At 40.7% G+C, this 27,576-nt stretch overlaps 1 protein-coding gene across 1 annotated transcript in view; it reads right to left on the reverse strand.

Moving 5' to 3' along the window:
• MROH2B (maestro heat like repeat family member 2B) overlaps window positions 1-27,576 on the reverse strand; it is a 63,368-nt gene that overhangs the window by 14,802 nt on the left and 20,990 nt on the right. The window contains exons 17-29 of the mRNA XM_014781602.2: window positions 27,436-27,479; window positions 25,429-25,536; window positions 15,683-15,799; window positions 13,031-13,138; window positions 12,322-12,474; window positions 9,992-10,018; window positions 9,142-9,261; window positions 8,844-8,923; window positions 4,022-4,157; window positions 3,832-3,927; window positions 3,475-3,564; window positions 2,989-3,109; window positions 1,505-1,602 (exon numbers count right to left, since the gene is read on the reverse strand). Of these exons, the coding sequence (XP_014637088.2) occupies window positions 1,505-1,602; window positions 2,989-3,109; window positions 3,475-3,564; window positions 3,832-3,927; window positions 4,022-4,157; window positions 8,844-8,923; window positions 9,142-9,261; window positions 9,992-10,018; window positions 12,322-12,474; window positions 13,031-13,138; window positions 15,683-15,799; window positions 25,429-25,536; window positions 27,436-27,479 (1,298 nt within the window). The remainder of the gene's footprint in view (window positions 1-1,504; window positions 1,603-2,988; window positions 3,110-3,474; window positions 3,565-3,831; window positions 3,928-4,021; window positions 4,158-8,843; window positions 8,924-9,141; window positions 9,262-9,991; window positions 10,019-12,321; window positions 12,475-13,030; window positions 13,139-15,682; window positions 15,800-25,428; window positions 25,537-27,435; window positions 27,480-27,576) is intronic.

Genomic DNA, 27,576 nt, shown 5'->3' on the forward strand with positions numbered 1-27,576 from the left:
CATGGTTCCAGGATCAGACTAGATCCCTGCATCTGTTCTATGTAACACCAAATGCCTGTCTGGGGTCCAAGCTCAGTGGTTATCTGTTTGTTTCTCACATTGCGATGGATGTTGGTTTAGGAAAAAAGGAAGGAAGGGAACTCATGTTTTTTAGCACCTATCATGCGTCAGACGCTTTCTTAGGCATTTGACATATGTTTTCTCCTGTCCTTCAACTGGCATCTTCCTCACTTTTTGATCACTTTCTCGTCATCTCTGCTGCAGCCACCTTAGTCCAAGCCTCCTAATCGCATGCCTGGATTCTTGTAGCTTTCCCCAAACTGATCTCGCTAATTTCACTCTTGCCAGCCTATATTCTAGTCTCAACACAGCAGCGAAGATGACCCTTCAGAAATTAAGTCCAATCATGTTTCTCCCTGCAGAACCACCACTAGCCCATAGGGGGCTTTTGCAAATTAGGAAAAGGCACCCTGACCTCAAGACAATTCAGTTCTCTCTGTAAGTATATTGTCATAATGACTGATTTTGTTGGACCCTTTACTGTCATCTGTGTCTTCTGTCATTGCCGTAATACACATACAAATCTACAATGTCTACATTAGGAATGATGCTGCCTCACATGACAGTGCCCTTGTGCATTTCACAAAGGGCACAATTGTACATAGGGCCCTGAAATCAAAACTCTCTGCTGGCTTTTGATTTCAATTGGAGTAAAAGCCAAGGTCCTTCAAAAGGCCTGGAAGGCACCTCAGTCAGCCCTGGGCTATCTCTTGGATCTCATTACCCACTTCTTTTTCCACCTCAGGGCCTTTGCTCTTGTCATTTCTCCTCTGCCTGGAATGTTCTTTTCCAGATGTCTCCATGGTTCTCTCTTTCAGAGTGGCCTTTTCTAGGGGATCACCCCTCCCTTACTCTCTATTCTCTTACGGGACTTTATTTTTCTCAATTATAACACTTGACATGATATTTATTTGGCTGACTCCATCTACAAGGATGCAAACTCAATGAGGGCAGGCATTTTGTCTTTTTCTATTTTTAGAGCCTAGAACAAAGTCTGGCACATGTAGATGCACAGGGCACCTTAGGTGAATGAATAAACAACTGAATAAATGAATGAATTGGTCGACCAATCCTCACAACAACTCTGAGAGGCAGGTTATGCATTTTTTTTTGAAGATGAAGGGACTGAGCTTCAAGTAGTGCATGCAAGAGCGTATGTGATCCACTCCAAAGCCCTTGCTCCTTCAGCTCCGACCCCCTGCCTCCTTCCCCCTGAAGAGGGCCTCTTGGCTCACAAGGTTTCCCGGAGTAGAAAATGATCGGTAGCAGGTGTCAACTGGGCACATGTACCCAGAGTTAATAAATGACAGGACAAAGGTCTTTCATTCAGCTTGAATGGCCAGACTGTCGCCCTCCTTGGTACTGGGGGGTACACAGCTTACTCATTTGAAAATCAACCCAGGATCATCTTTACCTCCCTTGGCCAGTCCTCTGTATCTATTACCTTTGCTATTTTAGAAGAAATCTTGATCTGGACCTGCGCATCATCACATTGCAGTCCTTCCTGCAAACCCTGCAGTTTTTCCACTTCCAGGCGAATGCCTGGAATCAACAAAGGAAGACATATGTAAGAGTTCAAAGACTTGACAAGGGTTGAAGGAGCTGGCTATATTTTGATGTGACACTAATTCAGCTGTTGCATGCCTTTAACAAATGCACTGAATCCTGTCTGATGAGATGGTGAGCATAAGAGCAAACACCTACTGAGTAGTTTCTACATGCTGGGCCCCACACTAAATACTCTGCATACAATGATCTGATTTATTACTCATGAAGATCATTGGAGGTAGACTCTCCCATTACTTGCTGATGAGAAAGCTGAGGCAGAGAGATGTGAAGCCATTTGGCCAGGTCATGCAGTGAGTAAAAATAGCAGAGTTGGAATTTGAATCTGGTCTGACTGACACCAATGCCCAGGCTCTTATGACTCCACTGTACTGCTGTCTCTGTGGAGTTCCATTCTGCAGTGAGCCACTTTGGGGAAAATGGAACGGTAACTATTGTAATCAGAGCATCAGCAACTGTGTAAGTGATTGTCGATACAATTTATAAAGGCAGACCTATTTCATCTCTCTTCTGGCTGTGCTGAATAGTTTTTTCGACTACCCCACCCTCCCAACCAAATCCCACCTTTCGGCTTTAACACACTTTTCTTATGTGAATCTTAGAATTGTAATATCTCTGCGTCCCCAGCATCAGAACAGTGCTTGACACATGGAAAGGCACTCAATATATATTTTCTCAGTACCTAAATGAATGAAGAGAAGAACATAGGCCTGAGATGGTGTTAAAGCTAGACTGAGTGCTCCCGGCTGTACCTGGTTTACGTAGGACCATGCACACATAACACAGGGCTGTCCTCGGTGAAACACCTGCTGATTTAACCTGGACAGGAGGCCCAGGTTTCAGCCTGAGACTGAGATTTTAATGTTCCTGACATTTACTGATACTGACAATTATTCACATGTACTCGGAGAGCAGACAGAGGTCCTGTTATGCAAGCTAGAAAAACCTCTACAAAGTTATCTCTCAGAGAACTTTGAAAGTCACTTAGCACCAGAATAATAGTGCAATTTCCTCCTGAAGAAAACCATGTAATAGAGGAAGCATTGCTGATATGCCCAATTGCTCAGCAATTTAAATCGGACACTCTCAAAACATTTTACCTACTTTAATGGATCTTTATGATGCTTTGGTGTTATTATCTTTATTTCAAAAAAGGAAAAACAGAGCCACTAGGAAAAAAGATTCAAGAGAGAGACAAATTCTGTGATATAATTAAAGTATTAGAACTCAGAAATGGCTGAACTGGGGGGAGAGAGAGAGAGAAGAGGAAAGAGAGAGACATAGATGTGCAAGGAGAAAAACTGAGAACAAAAGAAAATAGATATCTTTTCTTCATTTGTGGGTTTCTCATCTTTACCTCACCTTTTATACAGAACAGACCAATAGCCGAGCTAGCAGCTGCCTGACGGATGGTGGGCAGGGTGTCACAGGAGTGAGGAGCCAGGAGGCCGAGGAGTGAGCCGATTTTAAAGTTCTCTGGTGCCTGCAGGACAAAGGAGGCCCCCAAGGTGATGGGGCGGCTTGATGATATCCTAGGATATTCCTAACACCGGGTACGGGTACTAAGTTCCTTGTTTTCTCCCTGCAGGTCCTTAGAATGAAACTGAATCTTGAACTTTCCCTTTAAGGGCAGTGGAAGAGTAAGCAAGCATGCAAAGACAACCAAATAGCTTAATCCATGAGTGCTTGCTGCACTCCGGGGCTAGGAGAGACCCTCCAGGTGGTTCTCTGGAAAGCGCTCCATCCTGGGACTGGAGGTCAGCATGCAGGAGTTTTGGATTCCAGAGGCTTCAGAGATCCCTGCTGTTAGCAAGCAGTGAAATCTACTCATTCTAGGGAATGACTTACCTCAATGTCATTTGTCAGCACTTTTGCCGTGATCTGGAAAGCTCTTTCTCTTTCCCACTCTTTTTGTGAAACAAGCCACATTCGGAGAAGCTGTTGGTCAAAGGATAAACGTCCTTTCCTTAGTATTCTTCGTATTCACTCACTCGCATTCTCTCGCTCTTGCTCTCTCTCTGCCTCTTCCGTAACAGGGTGCTCACTTCCCCCCACACACTGTTTAAGTGGACTGGCCCTACAGGGTAGGTTAAGTGGGTCAGGCTGGACGTCTCCCTGTGAAGAGGATGAGGTAGGGTTTGGAGGGGTGCACTGGAGCACAGATGAGGGAATACGGGAATCAGTTTGAGCGGAGGCTGTACTCACATTAAACATTTCTTGACAGTCCTCTGCTGTCACGTTATCCCACATCATGGTCCGCAGCAGCCTTCCTAGAGCATCCATGGATCGTTCGTGGAGAAACTGAAATGAGACGTGAGTGCGCCTGTCAGGCTGAGGTGGGTGCGTGAAGGCCCCCTGCAGTTCCTCACTCTCCTCAGGCCTCACCCCCACATACAGTGATGCGCTCCTTGTCCTTGTCCGTCTCTCCCTCATTTTTGAGTTTTTCCAGAGGCGGAAGAGGCAGCAGCCTCCGAATATTCTCTTCAAGTATATTAAGATGGTCATGTAGTGAAAGCCAAGGTTTCAGTTTACTGAAACGAGAACCACGTGGAGGAATGGATATCATGATGACAGACAAAACGTAACCCACTAGAGTTCCCAAGGATTGCCAATCACGTTTGAAGGGGTCAGATACATTTTGTGACTTGTTGGGATGTTGAGGGAGGTGGTGACAGGAGTAGGGAGAGATTGGGGACATAGAGTCAGACTGTACTGGTGAGCATAGTCAACACGCCTCAGTTCCAACTTATTAGAGTGATAAACAAATCATCACTTGCTTTGCATTACTTAACCCTGTATTATATGATCTGTGGTAACATTAACCTACTTCTTTCTTCCACACTCAAGTGTTTGTGTGTGTGTGTGTGTGTGAGAGAGAGAAATTCTAAGTTTGGAGCAGTGAGTTTTATCAATTTCATATGTTCTCTCATGTTACATGTCGTGTCACACGTACTATAGGTTCTTATGAATGCACAAGTGAATAAATGGTACTGGAATCTTCCTTCTTCCCTTCCTCCCTCTTTCCATCTCTCTCTCTCTCTTTCTCTCTGACATTTACTAGTGACATCATGAGGATATGAACAAACCTGGACATAACTTGGGAAAACGCAAATGTTCAATAAACATGAAAAAACCTATTTCTTATTAAATGTAAATTAAGACAATATAATACCACTTATCAGCAAACAAATTAGCAAAGAAAACCAAAATGATGACACTGTCAGGGCAGGGTGAAATCGGTTCTCTCACAGGGGAGTAGAAGTCAGTACCAACTGGGACAACTCTATTGAAAATGTTAAATGTGCTGATATATGCTGAACAGTCTTCTCGTCTTTATTATCTGGCTGACTGTTTTTTTAAAAAATCAACTCATTGAGGTATAATTATGCACAACAAGTTGCATCCATTTAAAGAGTGCAATTAAATGAGTTTTACACCCATAAAACAACCACTATAATCGATATAGACCATTCCTATCACTCCCCAATTTTTCCTTATGCCGCTTTGCAGTTCATCTCTTCCTCCACCCTGGCCCCAGGCAACCACTGATTTGCTTTCTATCATTAGAGATTAGTTTGCAAGTTCTACAGGTGTCCTGTCCAAGTGAGGGTAGCCATTATCAACATCTGGCTATTGAACACTTGAGTTGTGGCCGGTCTGATTTAAGTTATGCTGTAATTATAAACACATTAGATTTTGAAATTTAGTATAAAAAATCATGTAAATTATCTCATTACTTTTTTGTATTGAATACATGTTAAAATGATAATATACTGAATGTATTAGATTAAAAAATGATTATTAAAATTAATTTATTTCTATTCACACGTTTAAAAGAGGCTACTAGAAAATTCTAAATGACATATGTGACTTGTAGTATATTTCTACTTGACAACACTGTTCTAGATCCTGGTTAATTCTTAATTCATCTCCAAGGTTTATTTATTTGAGCTTTCTTCAAACCTCCCTCATCTTTGTAAACTTGGCAACTTGTGCCTTTCCTTATCTTGCTTCTTGCCATATTTTAGAGAAATCATGTGGGTGCCTTTTGCATATATTTTCCTCAGTAGGCTAAAACTCCTTCAGAGCAAGACCATATTTTGTTCAACACTATGCTTTTAGAACCTAGCTCAAGGCCTGATACATGGGTGAAACTCAATGCTATTTATTGAACCAAATTATCAACTTTTATAACTAAAAGTTCAGAGAGCACTTTTTGCACAAAACTGTTCACCCAAGTATTATTTATAGTTTTTAAAAACAAGCAACAATTAAATATAGCAATAGGAGGTTGGTTAAGTAATATGAGGCATATCTATACAACAACTATTAGGTAGCCATAAAAATGATATTTGTTACCTCAACATAATAAAGGTCACATATGAAAAGCCCACAGCTAACACTGTACTCAATGGTGAAAGACTGAAAATTTTCCTGCTAAGATTGGGAACAAAACAAGGATGCCTGGTTTTGCCGCTTCTATTTAACATAGTACTGGAAGTTCTAGCCAGAATGATTAAGCAAGAAAAAAGAAATAAAAGGCATCCAGATTGGAAAGGAAGAAATAAAATTCTCTCTGTTTGCAGATGACATGATCTTATACATAGAAAAGCCTAAAGACTCCACAAAAAAACTATCAGAGCTAATAAACAAATTCAGCAAAATTGCAGAATACAAAATCAACACACAAAAGTCAGTTGCATTTCTATATACTAAAAATGAACAATCAAAAAGAAAATTAACAATTCCATTTGCAATAGCATCAAAAAGAATAAAATACTTAGAAATAAACTTGACCAAGGAAATGAAAGACTTGTACACTGAAAACCACAAAACTTTGCTGAAGGAAATTAAAGAAGACACAAATAAATGGAAAGACATTCCATGTTCATGGATTTGAGTACTGACTATTGTTAAGTTGTCTATAATTTCCAAAGCAATCTACATGTTTAACGCAATCCCTATCAAAATCCCAATGGCACTTTTTGGAGAAATAGAAAAATCCATCCTAAAATTCATATGGAATCTCAACGGATCCCAAACAGCCAAAACAATCTTGAGAAAGAGCAAAGTTAGAGGTCTCATGCTTCCTGGTTTCAAAACTTATTACAAAATCACAGTAATCAAAAGAGTGTGTTACTGGCAGAAACTGATAGACATATAGACCAATGGAATAGAATAGACAGCCCAGAAATAAATTCTAGAATATATGGTCAAGTGATTTTCAACAAGCATTTCAAGGTCATTCAGTGGGAGGAATAACAGTCTTTTCAACAAATGGTGTTGGGAAAAATGGATATCCACACTCAAAAGAATGAAGTTGGACCCTGACCTTATCCCATCTACAAAAATCAACTCAAAATAAATCAAAGACCTAAATGTAAGAGCTAAAACTATTAAACTCCTAGAAGAAAACATAGGGGGAATCTTCATAATATTGGATTTGGCAATGACTTCTTGGATATGACACTAACAACACAGACAACAAAAGTACAAATAGATAAGTGGGATTACAAGAAAATTAAAACTTCTGTGCAGCAAAGGACACAATAGAGTAAAAAGACAACGTATGAAATGGGAGAAAATATTTGCAAATCCTATATTTGACGAGAGGGTAATATCCAGAATATATAAAGAACTCCTACAACTCAACAATAACAAAAAATAAAGACCTGATTAAAAAAAAAAACAGGCAAAACACTTGAATAGACATTTCTCCAAAGAAGATATACAAATAGACAATAAGCATATGAAAAGATGCTCAAAGTCACTAATCAGTAGAGAAATGCAACTTAAAACCACAATGAGATACCACCTTACACACAGTAGGATGGCTACTATAAGAAAAACACAGAAAATAAGTGTTGGCAAGAATATGAAAAAATCAGAACACTTGAACACTGTTGATGGGAATGGAAAATGGTGCCGCTGCTATAAAAACCAGTATGGTAGCTCCTCAAAAAATTAAAAATAGAATTGCCATCTGATCTAGCAATCCTTCTTTTGAGTATATACCCAAGAGAATTGAAAGTAGGATCTGGAAGAGATATTTGTGCACCCACATTCATAGTAGCATTATCCATAATAGCCAAAATGTGAAAACAACCCATCAGATGAATGTCCATCAGATGCATGGATTAACAAAATATGGTATACACATAAAATGAAATATTATTCAGCCTTAAAAAGGAATGAAATTCTGATACATGCTACAACATGGATGGCTCTTGAGGACATTATTCTCAGTGAAATAAGCCAGGCACCAAAAGACAAATAGTGTATGATGTCACTTATATGAGGTACTTAAAGTATGAAATTCATAGAGACAGAAAATAGAATGGTGGTTGCCAGGGGCTGGTGGGAGGAGGGAATGAAGAATTGTTGTTTAATGGGTATAGAGTTTCGATTTTACAAAATGAGAAGAGTGCTGAAGATTGGTTGCACAACAATGAATTTACTTACCACTACTGAACTGTATGCTTAAAAATGGCTAAGATGGCAAATTTTATGTAACATATATTTTACCACAATTAAAAAAAATTTTAATGAGGAAAGAATAATGTTTGTGAAGAATTGATAATAATATGGAAATATGTAAGGTGAAGTGAGAAAATGCAGGATGAGAAATCATATGCAGAGTAGAACCTCAACTCTGTGATCAAGATGGAAGACTAGAAATAAAGACTTGAAGGAAGTATACCAAAATGTTGACAATAGGGGGAGGATTCAGGGTGATTTTTATTATTTTAGAAAACTTGCTATATTTCCACGTTTTAACAGTGAATTTTATTTCTTTTACTGCAGGAGGAAAATATTATTTTAAAAATTTGCTTAAAATTATTTTCTTCTTCAGGCTTACTGTTGCTAACCAACTAGGATGTGATTAAGGCTTTCACAAGTTTTTAATGGGAAGATTAAAATTTGCCCACAGGCCAGGATCTAGGAAGAGAAATTTCTCTTTGCACAGAAATTTCAGTCCTCATTTATCAATAAATCTGACTCCCTGAGTAGCTCTCTAGGCCCTGTCAGTCATCAAATAATCAGCCTCTCAGTCAGTTCTGTAACTCTGGAAAGAGAAAAAGCCCCTATTTGAAATAACCCATTGATGAACTGTGTTCATTTTTTGGGAGGGTGTGCTGGTGGATAAGTCAGTTGATCAGGAGGAGGATATGGGAGAGGAAACATTTTTTCGATAAGAACCACAAACAATTCTCTACCTGAGGTATCTGATGGCGATTAAGGCTTTCCACCGAACAGGGCTAGCTAAGGAATCCAGGGGCTCATCCCTGATGAAGTCCTGCAACACAAACAAGGAGGTGAAATGTCTCAGAAAGGACCAGGGAAGTTTCTAGACGCAGCTGTAACCTCACTGGACCATTGGGTGCCCTATGGCAGAAATATAGCAGGGATCTCTTCCTTGGCACTAGCGAGTTTTATCAATATTTAAAAAGACAGCCCTGTACTCTTGGTAACGGACTTCTCAGGGCCTTGCTCATGTCCTCCCCGCATACTCACCAGCATGTAACCCAGCAGCACCTCTTTGTAGGAAAACTTAAACCCTGGATCCTCAGCATCTTGGACAGCAATGCCAATCTCAGTGATACTTCTTGTGAAACTCATTTGCAGATCCATGTCCTAAAGGAAAATGATTCACGGTGCAAGGCAAAGTCTTAGGCAGCACACCTGGTTCTATAAACATTTGACCTAGGGCTGAAATACGTGCCCAGAGAGGAGCAAGGTTCTCTGCTCCTTTTGCAGTCTCTACCTGAGTCTAAGATGTAAACTGCAGGGAAGTTGAAAAGTGAAAGTCAATCTCTAATCCCTCCCTGTCCCCCATGGATTGAAGTTTCTTCACAGCAGTGGCTTTGAAACTTTTTTGACCATAAACCACAGTAGCAAATAGTTTACAATTCCACCCAGTACTACATGCACAAAATATATTATATATAATATATAACTGAAATAAAAGTTTTATGATACTTATTGCTGTATGCAATGTACTCTTCTATTTCTCTTTTATCTTGTTTCATCACCAAACATTTGCTGGTTGTGATCTATTGGATCTATTAAATTGATTTCATGGTCTACTGGTGGGTCACAACCTACAATTTTAAAAATGCTGCTCTTGTTTACAGCCTAACTTCCAAACCACCAGAAACCAAATACAGCCCCTTGTTGTGTCCTAGATTAGGCGCAGGGATCTTGGCTTCAGAATTGGATTAATTCATTATTTATTGGGAACCTTTCCTCCGGAATCAAATCAAGAGGATATCTATGCTTACTGCCCTTCCAGGGAGTATGATTTGTATTCAGATATATTTATATACAAATATATGTATTCAAATATTTTAAATAAATTGCATACCTTGTTCACCACAGACATGCCCAGAACCTGAAAAAGCAAAGTGGAAAACAGACACTAGAGCAGCAGTTAAGAGTTCCCTCACCCCAACAGAAACACCCAGCCCTCAGCCGGAACGAGAATAGGGAAGCAGGACCTGGAGCCTTGCCAAGGGGCGGGGCTGTCCACCTCCTCCTCCATTTTCAAAGTGAGACCTCGTACATTCGCAGATTCTTTCCCCTAGGTGAGTCGTGACTAAGCTACAGAAGGCAGCATAAAAACTCAAGCCTTTTGGTTTTCAGGCTTCACAGTCAGTTTAAAGAGGCTCTACCAGCCTTTGTAAGAAAAAGGGAAAAGGCTCTTGGGGGAACGGGCAGTGAAAACTTACACAATGAAAGTTAATAGGGCAGCTGACTTTGGAACTGAGAATACAGTCGGTTCTGCAATAACGCTGGTGTTGACAATGCAAATCTGTTCCGATGAAATTGATATATGAGGGAATACTTTTAGCATATTCTAAATTTGCGTTTGCTTTTGCGTAGTTTTGTCCGTGACAGTAAAATGGTGCAGCAGCTGAACTGAGCGGCGTAGGAGGACTCCAAGTGCGCACACGCGCACGCACAGCTTCAGCCATCTGCCAGCTGCTCTGTTTATGTGTGTTATGAGCCACTCCCATCCAAATCTGGCACTACAACTGTCCATCAGATTTCAGATAACCCTCCTTCCCGCCACCATTTCATAATAACTCGCAATTTTCACAACTGATCTCAAGTGTTTTTCAAGAAAAAGTGCCATAATTTTTTGTAGTATTTATATATTTCTTAACTGGTTTTTTAAAAATTAGACTCCAGTTTTTTAATATGTCATTGATGGGGTTTTTTGGATGTTGTGCCTCTCACTTCATTTTCCCCATAGTCCTTATGGTTTTTCTTGTATCATCTTGTGCATATGTTGCGTTATAGCAGAATGGACTGTACCTTAAAAGTATACAGTCATCTTTATTGAAAACATCTTTATCGCCCTCTTTTATTTTTATCATAATTTTTCTCAACGATGGACTAAAAATTGATGTAATGTAAAACATCTTTTTCTATGATTTTTCGGTTCTCATCAGTGCTTATTAAATTTTGGGTACATCAGACTCACCTTTTGAGGAGCATGTTAAAAATACAAGCGATCCATCCCTGAAGACTGCAATTCATTAGGGATCTCTATTTTTAACAGACTTTCCAGGTAATTCTCATGCAACTGAAGTGTGAAGATCACTGCCCTCCACCCTTCCACCAGCATATACTTATATCTAGGATATCATGAGCTCCCTATGACTCCATTCTTATCATGTACACACTTGAATACATGTCAAGAGCACAGATTTATCAAATAGTTGGTTTGGGGAGAGCGCAGAAGGGGAGACAAGGGAGCATAATGTACAGTCCCTAACATGAAGGTGCTGACAATCTATGGGGGAAGCAGATGTGCATGGAATCAATGAAAGCTTCCCAAATCTGGCCATGGATAAGAATCATTCATAAAACTTTTAAAAATGAAGATATCAGACTCCACCCCAGACCTACTGAATCAACCTCTCTGGAAAAGGACTCTGGGAAGCTGTATTTTAAAATTGATCCCTGGGTGATTCTTAGGTGGCTAACTTGGTACTAGCCAGCAAAATGGCTGAATTGACAATATGTGTAAAGCACTTTATTAAAGATACAAAAAGGTCCTATGGGAGACAGAAATGCTCAGATGAATTCCAACTCCGTTTGGTGGTTCCAAGGCAGGGACATTCTTGGTATGTTTGAGGAGCATCAAGGATGATCAAGGTGGCTGGGATGAATGTGGAGGGGGAAAATAGTACATTGTGAGGTGGATTGAGTAGATTAATGAATGACATATTTTATTCACTTAAAAATACAGATGTGGCACTTACCATTTGTGAGGCACTGTTTTAGGTGGTTTATCAATATTACCATGTAAAAGGTTAAACAACTACCATTAGTTAACACTTCAGAGACTATTACAAGGAAGTAACAAGCCAGCTGTCCTACAGTGGTACAGGAATAACTGTTTTCAGTTCAAAGACGGGTGAGATCCCTATAGGTACAACTGATCTAGGAAGGCATCCGGGAGTGGTAAGACATGAACTACCCAAGGCTTTAGGAAAGAAACAAATTACCTAACCCTGTTTCATAATGAATTTCTCTGTTCCCATATGTTCTCATCTTCCAAACACACCAGATCTTATATTTCCTTTGGCCCGTATCCTTTGAGCATGAAAATTCTCAAGAGCTGAGCCCCTCCAAGGTTTGGTCACCCCAGTCTGGAAAATGAGGCAGCCCTGTGTTGGCCATTACCTGAGAGCACTGGCCATAAAGAAACAGGACTTGGGAGACGATGTCTTGGTCGAGCCTGGTGAGGAGTTGACTCTTGGGAGCGTGGAGGGCCACAGCCCCGTAGATTACCATCACATCAGTCTTGGTCAGGCTCTTTTTCCCAGAAAAAATACCCTGAAGGTAAGGAAGGAGAGATGAAAAATATGACTGAAGGAATTTCTTTTTCTCTCATGTTTTTTCCTAATCCGATGGACCACTACAGAGATTAAGAAGTGGGACTGGGATGATTAAAATCAGTCTAAAACTGATGCTCTTGCTTTCACCAAATTGAAACACCCGGGACTGTGCTGTGGATCTATCGGGCTTTAAGAGAGGTACCTGTGAGAGGGCTTGTGTTAATTCTTACTTATTAAGTCCCTCTCCTTCAGGGGAAGTAGAGTGGACACAATGGAAACTGTCCACGAGGCCTGAGCAGCTGGTGGAGAGACAAACCTAGGCACACATGGGGCTCCCTAGGACCTTCCAGGTCAGCATTAGTGACAGGAAATGGAGTAGACTTGTTACCTATTTGGTCATTCTACTCTGCCTGGGCTCAGGCAGTTCTGACCTGGAATAAAGACCTGGGGGCAGGAGTAAGAATAATATAGAGATGGGATATTCATTGAAGGAATCAGTGCCATTTGTCCTTGTCATGACCCGGGGCTTTGGAGGAGAAGATGATTCTTTTTACCTTACATCGATTCATGAAAAACTTTTCCCGATCTTGGAATGTTTTAAGAACTTTTAAAACAACGTCAAAGTGTTTCTCAGCACAGTATCCTAAAATAGATGTTATTCCCTAAAATCAGAAAAGATATGAGACTTTGAGCTTTACCATTAAACGAATATTTATGGAGCATCTATTGTGTGTCAGGCACTCTTCTAGGTGCTAGGGAGACAGTAGTGAACAGAACACACCAACTCCCCATCCTTGTGGAGTGTACAACTAGGAAAGTGACATTAAGTAAACCCATAAATTCAGTCAACATGTAAATGTATGTTAGTATGTTTGATGGTGATAAGTGCTATGGAGATAAGAAAAGGGAACAGCTGCTGCAGGTTGAGGGGGAGTTTGCAGAGAAGGCCTCATTAACAGGTGACATTGAACAGAGCCCTGAAATAAGTGAGGGAACAAGCCATTCGACTGTCTGGGAGGGAGAGTTTCAAACTGTGAGAAAGTAAGTGCAAAGGCCCTGAGGTCCACCGAGGAGGGCCACGTGAATGATCAAGGAGGAGAGCAGGGCAAGATGAGGTCAGAGAGGAGGTAGGGGTTGGTTTGAGTGGGGCCTTTTAGACCACGTTCGTGATTTTGGATTTTTAATCTTAGAGTGGTGGGAAGTCCAGGGAAGTTTTTTTGAGCTAGAGTTGACTGACATTTTGAAAGGATCACTCTGCTGCTAAAAGTTTATTATATCTTAAGTGGTTAAATTTTTGAATGCTGGTAGTTCCTGTTGCACACCCTAAGATTATATTCCCCTTACCCATATTGTCCCTTCTCCAATTCTCTTGCCCCAGGCTGATTTCACCACAGTACCTTTCTGGCAATTTGTTCATGAATCCTGTTGTATTTCGTTTGGTTGTATAACCCCGCTAGAGCCGCTGTGAGAACTCAGAGACTAGACCATTGTCACCAAGGTCTCAACAAGCACTGTTCTTGGTCCTTAGATATTGGCCACACAACCTCCATCACCAGAAGATGCTTGGAAGAATTCTTTAAGGGCTCGTGGTTTGACATTGCTGTGTTCCTTGGTCATGGCCTAAGATACAAACTTCTCTGTGTCTTTTATCCTCTCTGTCCTCCCATCCCATAATGTTCTGTGTTTCTTCTCTCCCAATCCATCTTCCTAACTTCTTGTCTCCTTCCCCAACTTTTCCACTCTGTGATCTACATCTCATTGTCCTTCTGTCATTTAAGTCTGGCAAAACCCAAGCCCTGGATAAATCTGACTCTCCAATTTACCCATCACCTATCCCTACACCTAGTCTGCTGTATGCTGCTGGAGAAAAATACCACAGAGACAGTCAGTGGCAATAGAAGATGATTTCAACCCCAACTGGGCCCTCAAATCTGCACAGATGCCCTACTACTTTCCCTTAGCCTGATTTCTCTCTCCAGTTTCTCACAGTTCCAATCTTAATCTCAAATCTTCTCCTCCTCTGAAACTGCTCACTAAGCACTCTCTAGGAATAGGAGCTTTAAGAAAGGTTCTATCTTCCCTTGTTTTACTTTGGAGGCACCTGAGAAATATAGATAGTCTGTTGTGGAGCCAAGATTTGAATCTAGCTAGTTTGATGCTGGAATCTGAACTCTGGCATTATGTGAGTCATGCTTAGGAGATGGAAAGTCAATGGGCTCATGAGATTAAGAAAGTTACGTATTAACACCTCACCCATCCAGAGGTCACTTTCTTAGTGACTCAGGTGTGTGGGACAGACTTAAGAACTTGAAGTGAAGTTAAGTAAAAAAGGAATTTGAGAAGCTAAAATGGATGTTACAAAGTTTATCTTTTAAAGTTGTGAAACCCTCAGTCTTTGAATGACAGCCTTGTTGTATGCTTATATATAAAATAAACTTACTTTGTTTCCTAGCCTATGGCAGAATTAAAAGGACAACTAGGATGGGGAAAATGGTCTTAGAAATAATATTAAGAGCAATAGGTGATAACTGAATATCTGACAAGAAAAAAAGAAATAATAGCAATATAAGAGCAGTTTCAAAAGTTCAGTAAGTCTAGTGGTTTCTGGGCACTTACTATAGGAGAACCCTAAAAATCTTAGAATTTCTGAAGAGAGTATATAACACAACACAGTAAATAAAATAATTTATTTTATACTAGGCAGTCTTTATTAGCCTGAGGAGGTTTTTTTTTTTTTAGATACACAACCTCTCCTTCCTCCACGTTCACATATGCTCTCCGGCCTAGGCTAGGGTGGAGAATACGTAAAAGTGCCTTGCAAAAGCTCTCCAGGTTACTTATATTCTCTCTAGGTTGAAAACCAGTGGTATTATAAGATTACTTTTTGCTTGTAAATGTAATGGTTTTTATGTTTCCACTCATGCTCTTAAGATATAAAGCCAATGCCAAGATGTATTAAAGATACTCTCATTAAGTAAGAATGGTTGAAATTCATTTTTCAGTATTTTCACAAAGCTGGTTAAATAATGAAGTATTGATATTTAACAGAGAAGTGTCATTTTTATGAAAAATTCTGTTGGACTATTCTGAATGTATTTGTGGGTAATTCTGGATAAGTGAGACATTATCATAAGAACTGCCAGAGGTTTTCTGGATGGAATTAATTATCATTGTCCTAAGAGGAAACTGAGAGAAAGGAGCCCCACCTGTCGTTGATCCCCCAGTTGGCTGGGAGCAATCAGAAATTCCTTAATCTGTGAGTTTACAAAGTCTGTATCTTGGCAGGATGCTAAGGTGGTTCCCAAGGCTTTCCAAAGGAATCTCTGGAAAACAAAGGACGAGCGTCAGAATGTTAAAGATTGGAAAGCAAGACTCCGATGAAAAGTGGAAAGAGCTAAAACAGTCATCCGAAGGAAAGAAACTGGGGTGGCTTAATGACTGCTTAATAACTGTGCACTTCAAGTATTATCTCTTCTTGAAAGTGTTCTTTCCCCCAGGCTCTGTCCTCCACCTGTGCTCTTCTGCACACCTCAATGGCCGTGCCCCGCCATTACAATGCCTTTCACTCCCTATTGTCATTTTTTAATTTTCTTCTTCATCTCTATGCTTGGAATTTCAGTCCTTGGTAGCAGAGGGTCTGTCTTGACATGAGTACAGCCATGTTTGGCCGCTCCATTGACCTACAGCCACCAGCACAAACAGAAATACCAAGCTACTTTCTGTGTGGTGGGAACTGGCCCTTCCCCCACAGAGAGAGTTGCAAGTTGTAACATTTCAAGGCTCTTGGAGCGCCGTAGCACGGGATAGACTGGCCATCTGTGCCGGGCTAGGACGATAACCAAAGAGAACAATGCACGTACACAACTACTGGGCTGGGACGTTAGCCAGGGGGCTCAGTGCACATACGCCACTGATAACCATTTTGTGCATGGAAACACTAAATGCTTGCTCTGCAAACTCTGTAATTGCTTACTCTGAAAATCACTGATGGTATAAAAACTGCTGGAAACTGAGCCCCGGTGAGAGTTCCACCTGTGGAAGGGACACCTTGCCCAGGATGTGTGATCCTTGCCCAGCCGCGTCGATTGACAGGGCTCTCCCGGCAGTGGGGCGTGGATGTTGTGAGTAACTGATTTGATGTGAAGTAATTGATTTGATATGAGGTAATTGATTTGATGTGTTCTCTTTTCGGTCAACCTGGTGTTTCTCTTTCTGGTTGATTTGTGTCATTTCTCTTCAGCCGATGTGGGTATTTTCCCTTTCCAGTCGGGCTGATGTTTTTTCCCTCTTAATATTTGACCTATTTGGATCTGTTTGTAGACTGTCACCTTTACTATCCTCTATATAATAAAATATACCTTCAGTCCATTTGTTTGGAGTGGAAAGTGTCTTTTACGTCTCCGATCAAATCCCTAAACCTCTCATAACATAATTGGCGCTGTGAGCAGGATTCGATTAAGGAGATGCCTTTCCTATTCAAACGAAAGGTAACTGAAGCCAAGGTGGAAGGGATTCCAGGATGGGAGGACCCTCCCTTTTGCACTCTGGCTGGGGAGTGGGCTCATAGGTCAGGGTTATGTGAAGCTTGGGATGCTCGTCTGCGACGATTTGAACCGTTGGATGTGACCAAAGCTTTGCAGATGGTGGAAAGGAAAGCGAAAGATGATGTTTCTTTTTTGGCACGGCGAGGTTGGTGTTTGTTGACTGCTTATCACCGGGCTATAGAAGATAGGGATAAGATACAGACAGAGAAGGCACTCTTGGAAACGGAATATCGTCGGGCTATAGAAGATAGGGATAAGATACAGATAGAGAAGGCACTCTTAGAAAAAGAATATTCAGATTTACAGTTGCCTGAAGTCAAGGTGGAAGAAATTCCAGGATGGGAGGACCCTCCCTTTTGCACTCTGGCTGGGGAGTGGGCTTGTAGGTCAGGGCTATGTGAAGCTGGGGATGCTCGTCTGCGACGATTTGAACCGTTGGATGTGACCAAAGCTTTGCAGACGGTGGAAAGGAAAGAGAAAGATGATGTTTCTTTTTTGGCACGGCGAGGTTGGTGTTTGTTGACTGCTTATCGCCGGGCTATAGAAGATAGGGATAAGATACAAAAAGAGAAGGCACTCTCGGAAAAAAAAAATTTAGATTTGCAGTCTCGCTTGGCTATGATTCAATGTCAATATCTTGCACTGGGAGATCAGGCTCGTAACTACCAAGCTATAGCAGAAAAGGCTGCTGTAAGAATTGCCAAATATAAATATAGAAAGAGAAGAGGAAAGATAAATGAACGAAAAGTTCATATGGCCATAGCATCGGCCGGTCCTAAGTGGGACCCAGACACATGGGATGGTGATATCCGGGATGATGATTCTGAAACTGATTATGAGGAAGAGGAAAAACCGCCCAAACGCACAGAGGCACGTCCTCTTCGCCGTCGGCGGATGGAAATGGATGGTAATCATCCTGTAAGGAAAGATGTGATTGAAGATTTTAACCAATAAGAAATTTCTGATATTTTAGCCCGGGCTACACAAAAGCCTGGAAAAGCCATCATAACCTGGCTTGTTCGCCTATATGATATGGGCGCTACAGGAATTAATCTGGATGCAGGAGATGCTTTTAAATTTGTGATTTTGTCCAATGATCCAGTAATACGGGGAGCTTTCAGAGATTGGAGCATAAATACTCATCCCCCAAATGATCGTGGACAAGACACTGATGGTACAACTTTATTGGCTCTTGCAGTAAAAGGAGCTCAAGATAAATACCCCACAGATGATATGTGGCCAGACACTAATAGACCATGGTATACTTTAAAAGATTGTGTCCAAAAGATGAGAGAAGAAACCATGAAACGGGCTGTGTCTCTGGGGTGTGGTGAAGCTTTAAATGAAATGACTTTAAGTGTCCAGGTGCGAAACAAGTTGATAAAAACTGCACCTCTGGCATACAAACAAATAATTACAACCCTTCTCATGAATGAAACTGAAAGCCCTATATCAACACTTGCAGATAAGATTATGCAGCTAGCAGACTTGGGAGACTGGCAGACAACTGAAAACTCTCCAAGAAGAGAAAAAAGAGAAACATTCTTTAAAAAAGATAAAATAACTCGAGGTGATATGTTTTTGGCCCTACTCCAGGCAGGAGTACCTAAAGACCAGATTGATGGAGTTGACACTAGAGAATTATGGAAACTATATAAAGAAAAAGGGCTAAATGTAAAACAAGTGAACAGAAGGGACAGTATAGAGAATGCTTCCAACCCAGTGCCTACTGCACCTAGTACACCACCTCCTCCCTTGGATCCTCTTCTTGCTGACTTATGTGATTGAGGGGAAGGCCAAACCTCTGTATCGATTAGTGCCACTATAAAAAAAGATATTAGACCACATGTACCAATTAAAATATTTTGGAAAAATGGATCTACAACTAGTGTGAAGGCACTTGTAGATACAGGGGCAGAGGCCACCCTTATCTATGGGAATCCAACTAAGTTTCAAGATACATCAATTCTGATAACTAGATTGGGAGGAAAAGAAATCCAGGCAGTTACCACTAATCTTTCTATGCAAATTGGGCAACTACCCCGGCGCACATATCTAGTTATGTTTGTGCCAATACCAGAATATGTAATTGGGATTGATATTCTAAAAGGATTGACATTAAATTTGGCTGATGGACAATACCAATTTGCTGTTAGAGCTTTGTCTTTTCATATTAATGCTGTAATTGTGGGATGTTTGCATCATAAAGTAAAAATTCCACCTGCCACGCAAGTGGTCAATCAAAGACAATATCGCATCCCTGGAGGACAACAAGAAATATCTGAGACCATAGAAGATTATTTGGCTGTAAAAGTCCTTCGCAGAGTAACTACAGCCTGGAATAATCCTATCTGGCCTGTTAAAAAAGGTGATGGGACATGGAGAATGACTGTAGATTACAGAGAGCTAAACAAAGTGACTCCGGCTATTCAAGCGGCCGTCCCTGATTTGATTACTGATATAACAGAATCTCCTGTTAAATGGGGTGTCTCATATGACCAATTGACTAAAAAACAACAAAAACATACCTGGTTTATGGATGGTTCTGCCAAAATGATATCGGGCTCACAGAAATGGAAAGCAGTTGCCTATAACCCATCCACCCAACAAACAATTGTCACCACTGGAGATAATATGAGTAGCCAATATGCTGAACTCTATGCGGTGTATCAGGCACTTCAACAAGAACAGGGGCAACAATGTCATATATATACTGATTCGTGGGCAGTGGCACAAGGTTTGGCAATGTGGATGCCACAATGGAAAAAACATGATTGGAAAATTAATGATAAAAAAATATGGGGAAAGAAATTATGGGAAGACATATGGTTATGGTGTCAAAACACTATTGTCACTATTTCATGTTGATGCTCACAGTTCTTTAATTTCTGCAGAACGAAAGCATAATTCTCATGCCAATCAGCTGGTGCAGATTCGTGCAATGCACAACCCAGGCTTAGCACAATGGGTCCACGAAAAGAGTAGACACTTGGGAGAACAAGCGTCATACAGGTGGGCACAACAAAGGGGAATCCTTGTCACTCACGATGATATTGCCACTGTAGTACAACAGTGTCAGTTATGCCAACAGTTAAATAAACGGGGAGTTCCACACCCCTACCAAGGTCATATCCAAAAGGGATTATTTCCCGCCCATACCTGGCAAATAGATTTTATTGGACCATTGCCAAATTCTTGTAGATATACTTATGCCTGCACTGCTGTTGATACATATTCTGGTTATTTATTGGCTATACCAGCTAAAGTGGCCACCCAACAGAGTGCCATAAAATTATTAGATACAATTAAGTTATATTATGGGACACCAAGGCAAATTCAGAGTGACAATGGTTCCCACTTTACAGGTAAGTTGATTCAAACCTATACCAAAAAAAATTATATAGAATGGATTTATCATATACCTTATTACCCCCAAGCTGCAGGCCTCATAGAACGAATGAATGGATTGCTTAAACAACAATTGAGGAAACTTCGTCATGGCTCATTAAAGGGGGGGCACAACCATCTAAGTACTGCTCTAAATGTGTTAAATAACAGGCCACTAGGCCCTAATGAGACTCCTCTGTCAAGGTTGTTACCAGCAAAGATTACAAAAGTGGCAGCCGCCACCCATGAGCTTATGACCTTAACCTATTGGCCCCTGACTCAGTCTGCTAAACCGCCTTTTCGTGCCACGGCCGAAGCGCCTGGATTGGATTTATCTACTGTTCATTCTATTCAATTGCCCCCTAAGAAGCAGTCTATAGTCCCTACTGGGATAGGGGTACAATTTCCCAAAAATACCTTTGGTTTGTTAAAAGGACGCTCTGGACTGGCAGCAAAAGATATTGATGTACTGGGAGGAGTCATTGATCCAGATTACCAAAGAAAAATAAAATTTATATTATATAATGGTAGTGACACAGTACTAACTGTAGAGTCTGGGGAACGAGTGAGACAATTATTGGTGCTTCCCCTCTTGACTCCAAATGTGTCACAAGGACCACCTCCAAGCGAATTAACTAAAAGAGAAATGCAAAGATTTGGGTCTACAGATGGATGGAAACCTGGAGCAAATGTGTGGGTGACACATCCACCCAATGCGGCTCCCCGTGCCGCAGAAGTAGTGGCCCAAGGGCCCACTGCAACACTCATAGTTATGTATCCAAGAAATAAACAGTTATATCATGTTCCTAAAAATTCTGTTTCTTTGCGTGAATAGATACTCCTGCTGTGTTCACTATGCTGTGCTGCACTTCCATGTCTGCTATAGACCTACACACCAACTAATGTCTCCATAGGACGACCTTTGACCCTGCACTGCTGGACCAACTGCTCTACACCAGTGGGACCTATAACCTGGACTATGAATGGCCGAGAAATTTGGTCTCAAAAACATCAAGCAATCTCTCGGTATAAGCCTATATCTAATTAGTCACACAAAACTAATTATAATTTCTCTATTACCCTGCCTTCTGTTACCCTCCGTGATGGGGGCTGATCTGGACTTCTACAAGCTGGTTTGTTATGCCTAAGTGTTACCTTATCTAATGTTATCTTTGATGCTGTACATGATTTGCAAGATCAAGTTAATAACATTTCATATTCTAAGGGGTTATTTGATTGGTTACCTTGGGGTTTGGGTCCTTTATTGTGAGATAGTTTTATAATTATTGTAGTCACTAGATTTTGGATTCTTCGATGTGCCTTATGTACTTGTGTACAAAGTTCATTGTCTGTGCATATGGTGTCTTATGGTTAATGGAGACGGCCACGGCCGAATATGTCTTGACATGAGTACAGCCATGTTTGGCCGCTCCATTGACCTACAGCCACCAGCACAAACAGAAATACCAAGCTACTTTCTGTGTGGTGGGAACTGGCCCTTCCCCCACAGAGAGAGTTGCAAGTTGTAACATTTCAAGGCTCTTGGATCGCCGTAGCACGGGATAGACTGGCCATCTGTGCCGGGCTAGGATGATAACCAAAGAGAACAATGCATGTACACAACTACTGGGCTGGGACGTTAGCCAGGGGGCTCAGTGCACATACGCCACTGATAACCATTTTGTGCATGGAAACACTAAATGCTTGCTCTGCAAACTCTGTAATTGCTTACTCTGAAAATCACTGATGGTATAAAAACTGCTGAAAACTGAGCCCCGGTGAGAGTTCCACCTGTGGAAGGGACACCTTGCCCAGGATGTGTGATCCTTGCCCAGCCGCGTCGATTGACAGGGCTCTCCCGGCAGTGGGGCGTGGATGTTGTGAGTAACTGATTTGATGTGAAGTAATTGATTTGATATGAAATAATTGATTTGATGTGTTCTCTTTTCGGTCAACCTGGTGTTTCTCTTTCTGGTTGATTTGTGTCATTTCTTTTCAGCCGATGTGGGTATTTTCCCTTTCCAGTCGGGCTGATGTTTTTTCCCTCTTAATATTTGACCTATTTGGATCTGTTTGCAGACTGTCACCTTTACTATCCTCTATATAATAAAATATACCTTCAGTCCATTTGTTTGGAGTGAAAAGTGTCTTTTACGTCTCCGATCAAATCCCCAAACCTCTCATAACAGGGTCTTATTGATTATTGCCAGTGTACATTCCCTGGTAGCTAATAACTGCTTGATAAATGCTTATTGAATAAACATGCTCAATGAAAATAGGGTTATTTTGAAGATGTCATCAGATATTCTCAACCTCCAAAGTATATCAACTTAGTTTATAGTGTGGGAGATTTAACCTCCAATAGTTTTGAAAATAACACTTTATACACTCTACCATATCTCTCTCCCAGGAGTAGAGTGAGTTGTCCAGAAGGGCTGTTAGAACAGTGTTAAGGGTGAAAAAGAAAAGTCACATAGGAACCTCTCCATTTACACTGTGTCTTTAGTAAGGAACTCTGAGTAAATTGGGGAGGGAAAGAGCCCAATGGGCGAACATTGGTGAGGGAGCAGGTGGGGAATCATTCTGTGGCTTCTACTTCCCTTAGAGGTGGTTTGAACATTGGATTCATTACGCTAGCCCTATCCTGGTTACTTCTGCAGTGCCAGGATGGAAAAGTGGCAAGTAGGACAGATGTGGCTTTCTATCATCTTTCTTTAGAAGTCATGCAAGATTTAGAGTTATGACAAGTGGAGTGGGGCAGCCCAGCAGTGGCTTGTATTTGACCACCGCAGCACATGCCTGAATGTAAATATGTTTAATATATGTGGTATATACAGCTATGTAATACCAGATTGGCAACTCTTTCTTTAGAATGTCCATTTTGGCACATACAGGAGAGAAAACTGGCCAGTTGGAGGTCCACTCCAAGGACTCTGCAGAGCTCAAAGGATTATAGCTATTGAGTGGTCATTATTGATGAGAAGGAATCTATGGCACAGGAGGAAAGGAAAATCGAGAAGTAACAGATGGAATTGAATTAGTACATTCAGGAGGAATTGTACAGATCAGTCTGACTTGGGATGAGAGGGGGACATGACGTGATAAAACAGGTGGAACAACTACCAGAATGAGAGTAGCCTCGATCAGAGTGAGAATCTGACTCCACTCTTAGTTGTTCAGGCAAAAAGCCCCCATGATAATGGAATTATAATGAGGAAAACTGAGTACAACACTGGAGTAAAATTAAGGCCAAAGCTGCTAGAGTTTATTTAACTCCACCTTGGGAGAAGTACAGGAAAGAGTCTGGAAAAGTCTTGTGCTGTGAAAAAAATTGATGTCATGAAGGGAAAAATATGACTTGTGTGTAAAGGGTTAGCCTCAGTGCCTCCCAGTACTGCTGATCTGTGCTTCTCTGCTGAATTTGGTCACGTTCAGTGTATAGTGCATTCCTACTTTGGGAATTGGCAAGGAATTCCAGAAATCAGGAATTCAGAACTGAGAAAAAATGCAATCAATTGCAAATATAGCCACAAACTTTCTATCCATGCCTCTTTGCTATGGGAGTTTGTAGCTTCTTCCATCAAGAAGAGTCTATTCCTCCATTCTTAGAATCTGGGCTGGCCTGGTGACTTGCTTTGGCCAATAGAATGTGGCAGAAGGGAATGCATGCCTGTTTTGAGCCTAGACCTCAAGAGATCTTGTCACAATCATGAGAGCAAGCCTGAGCTAGCCTGCTGGAGGATGAGAGATCACAGGAACAGAAACAAGCTGTCCTAGTTAAGATCATCCCAGATCAGCCGATCCCCAGTGCACTCCAGTGAAACTAGTTGAGATCAGAAGACTGCCCAGCTGAGCCCAGCCCAAACTGCCAACCTGCAAAATTGTAAGCTACATAACTGGCTGTTATTTTAAGCCACTAGAGGTAGTTTCTTATGCAGCTAAAGCTAATTGGCACGCTTTTCCTTTCTGGTGATAAATGTAATGGTTGAGAGTCATCTAGGGAGCTCATTGCTTGAACTGTTCTGCCTCCCCATACCACCATTATGTTGGACCAATCTTGTGGGTCTGGAAGCTGGTGGAGGAATGGTATCATGTGAGATGCACAAGGCTTGTTCATGTATAAGAAGATGTGTCTGCAGGCTTGATAGACCAATTTGGAGAATCAGTACTCTGCATCAAATTAGAGAGCCAATCAGTGGGGGGAATTTTGAAAATTACATAGCAGCGTTTTAGATTGATTGTAAAGAATTTGTGAGAAGAGACACTTAATACTGGAATTGATGACTTAGGAAATGTTTTTCCAGGCAAAAAATTTAGGAATGATATAACCATGATCTAATTTTTATTGAACACATGACTTGTGCCAGGAACTTCATTAGGGACTTTATATACTTCATCTCATTGAAGCCTCATAACACGGCAACCCTCAGAGATGGGTATAATTTCCATTTTATTGGTGAGTATACTGCGGCTCCAGAGAGGTTAAGTAATTTACCTAAAGCTACATATGTAGTAAGTAACAGAAACTGGATTTAAACTCCCTTTGGAATGGATGCTTACAATGTGGAAGCTTAGGTAGAGACCATTTGGAGACAGAGGAATGAAAGAAGGAGCTTTGAGCATTTTTTTGGCTCTAAATTTTTGTTACACTGTAGTAGATTTTTTATCATAGCCAGCCCCACGAGATTGGCCCAATGGAAACCAAGACATAAGCTGACATTAAACCAGTGCTAAGGCAGGAACTGCTATTTGCCTTCCCGTATCCATCATTCTTCCTTCTCTAGAACAGAACCCCTGAATTTTAGTCAGGCATGTATTTATCTTGAAGGCACTATACTTAGTTTTCCTTGAAGACAGATGTGGCCCTTTGAGTAACTTTTGGTCAAATGTAAGGTAAAGAGAAGGTAGCATTTTTCTAATGATTTCTCCCTCTTTTTGATTGCAGTACAGACAAGGTGGAACTCGAGCAGCCATTTTAGTTCTTAAGGTAGAAGCTGAAATCCCTTAGCTGAAAAACCAACCTTCTCAACGGAGGTGTTGCTGTAACTGCCCATTTGCTGGCTGAAATCTCGACTCAGTTGAGTGGTCCAGGCTGTGTCACTGATTTTCCATAAAGATTCTTTGAGCAACTGTTGTAGGAAGTGGAAATTAGATACGAACATGACTATTTAATCTGCTTTCTTGGTACTTTTTTGTTTCATCTTTTAAAGGTATAAGTATATATTAAATCAAATTATTTCTTTTCTCATAAAAATATTAGTTACTTTGGAACTTTTCCTCCTAGTTTATTTTAAAAACCATATTTAGTAATGTCCTGTCTTAATTCTCATTAAGAATAAGATTCACAGGATGTGGCAGTAACTCCATGTAAATGTCTTCCTTTTTCCTCTTAAGTAAAAATTGCTGAAAGACTTAAAATAGAAACTAATCTAATCTGAAACTTAAATTGAAGTTAACATTTTTCAAATTTTAAGTATATTTGGAAAAACTCCATTTGTCAATGTTAGCTTGTTTTATTACATGCTAAGAAAAAAGGGACATTTTTGGAATAAAGAATTAAATGTCTTGAAGAACCAATTAGATGTACAGGCACATTTTGCTAGCTTCAACTCTAGTAACTAAATATTTCTGCTTTCACCAATTGTTCTGAGCCAGGGCCATAATTAGTCATCTAGATCCATGTCCTTCTTCATGGAACAATACATGAAAGGTGTTTTTGTCTTTTTGGAGGACAAAATCCATTGCAATTTCTAAAATCTATTATTTCTCCTGTATTTTCTCTGCTTTAAGCTTAGAAAAGGATACTTAATGTCAAAGCTAATGGAAAGATTTGTATGTATTTTCATAATAGGAACACATTCAGTGGGTCCTTTGAAGAGAAGAAATTAAACAACCTTGGAAGTTTAAGGGAAGAAGGCACAAGCAAACAGCTTTGGAAAAAGAAGCCTAGAAGTATGCTCAAGATTGGAAGAGAAAAAGGAACTGTTCTCAAGGCTTCCCTCTAGAGAAAGGACCTTCCTTCCTAGTAAGAAGAGTTATTTAAAAATGGTAACAGGGGAAAATAAGGTAGAAATTTTGAGAAAGGGAGAAAGAGATAAAGAAGCATGCATATAAGAGGAGAGGTGGATCCTAGAATTAAGGACCAAGGAGAGTAGAGCAGTTGCTACCAAATCTCATATTGGAGAAGAATGACTTGTGGCAATCTTTAAAACATGTCAGTTCTTGGGTACCCACCCCCCGACCCGCACTGCCCAAGATTCTGATTCTGGAAGGGGTGGTGATGGGAGGTGAAGATGCTCTATAGAGGTCACTGAAAACTGACATTTTTAAGAAGACATAGTTAATTCCTATGTAAGTAGCTTATGAACTGAAACCTTGCTAGATGAAAAGCTCCCTGCCTGTGGGCTCCTTGACCTCCTGTACGCTCCTGAAATCAAAATCCTCTCTGTAAAGCCAATGCCTGACTCTTGTCTGCAATTAGCATTTTGGGGATTTGTCGTTGTCTGTGGCACTGTTTAGTTGTAAAGGTCCAAAAAGTTTATGGATGAGAGAAGGAGATTCTTTCCTGGAGAAGGGTACAATGAGGCTCTTTGGTTTTGAGAAATCAGGAAAAAGACAGTGAGAAGCAGACAGAGGAGGAAATGGAGTTGTATTTAGGAGCATAGAAGTGGAAATTATGTTAATCTGTTTCTTTATATGAATGGTAAAAGAATGCAATTGCAAGGAAAGGAAAAGAACCTGAAAATTAGAGAAGATTTAAGAAAGACACAGAGAAAAATATTAGTAAGTAAAACCTGCAAAACTGTCTTGAACTCTTAATCAAATTGAACACTAAAGATTGTTGTTCAAATTGTGGTGATGTAAAGAGCATAATTCCTATGTGATCCCTTCTAACATTCTAGTCCTTTTCTCAAGAAAAGGAAATGTTATTTACTGCCCCCAGGAATCTAGTTCTTTGAGTAAAGGTGGGTAACTTTAGCTGATTTCATCACCCCATCATCAACAATTAGTCCAGGAGCCACCCTTACCTGGAGCAGCATGGTTTCCCATAGCACGATACTAGTGTTCTTTCCTAGAAATAGAGATTGATGACATAACTGCAAATAAATCAAGACTCCATTTCTCCCTTGCCAGGTCCCCAGTGGGTGCTGGAGTTCCATTTCAAGCTT

The sequence above is a fragment of the Ceratotherium simum genome, chromosome 18, assembly GCF_057802395.1.
Source record: "Ceratotherium simum simum isolate JZ-2026a chromosome 18, ASM5780239v1, whole genome shotgun sequence".
Taxonomy (NCBI): domain Eukaryota; kingdom Metazoa; phylum Chordata; class Mammalia; order Perissodactyla; family Rhinocerotidae; genus Ceratotherium; species Ceratotherium simum.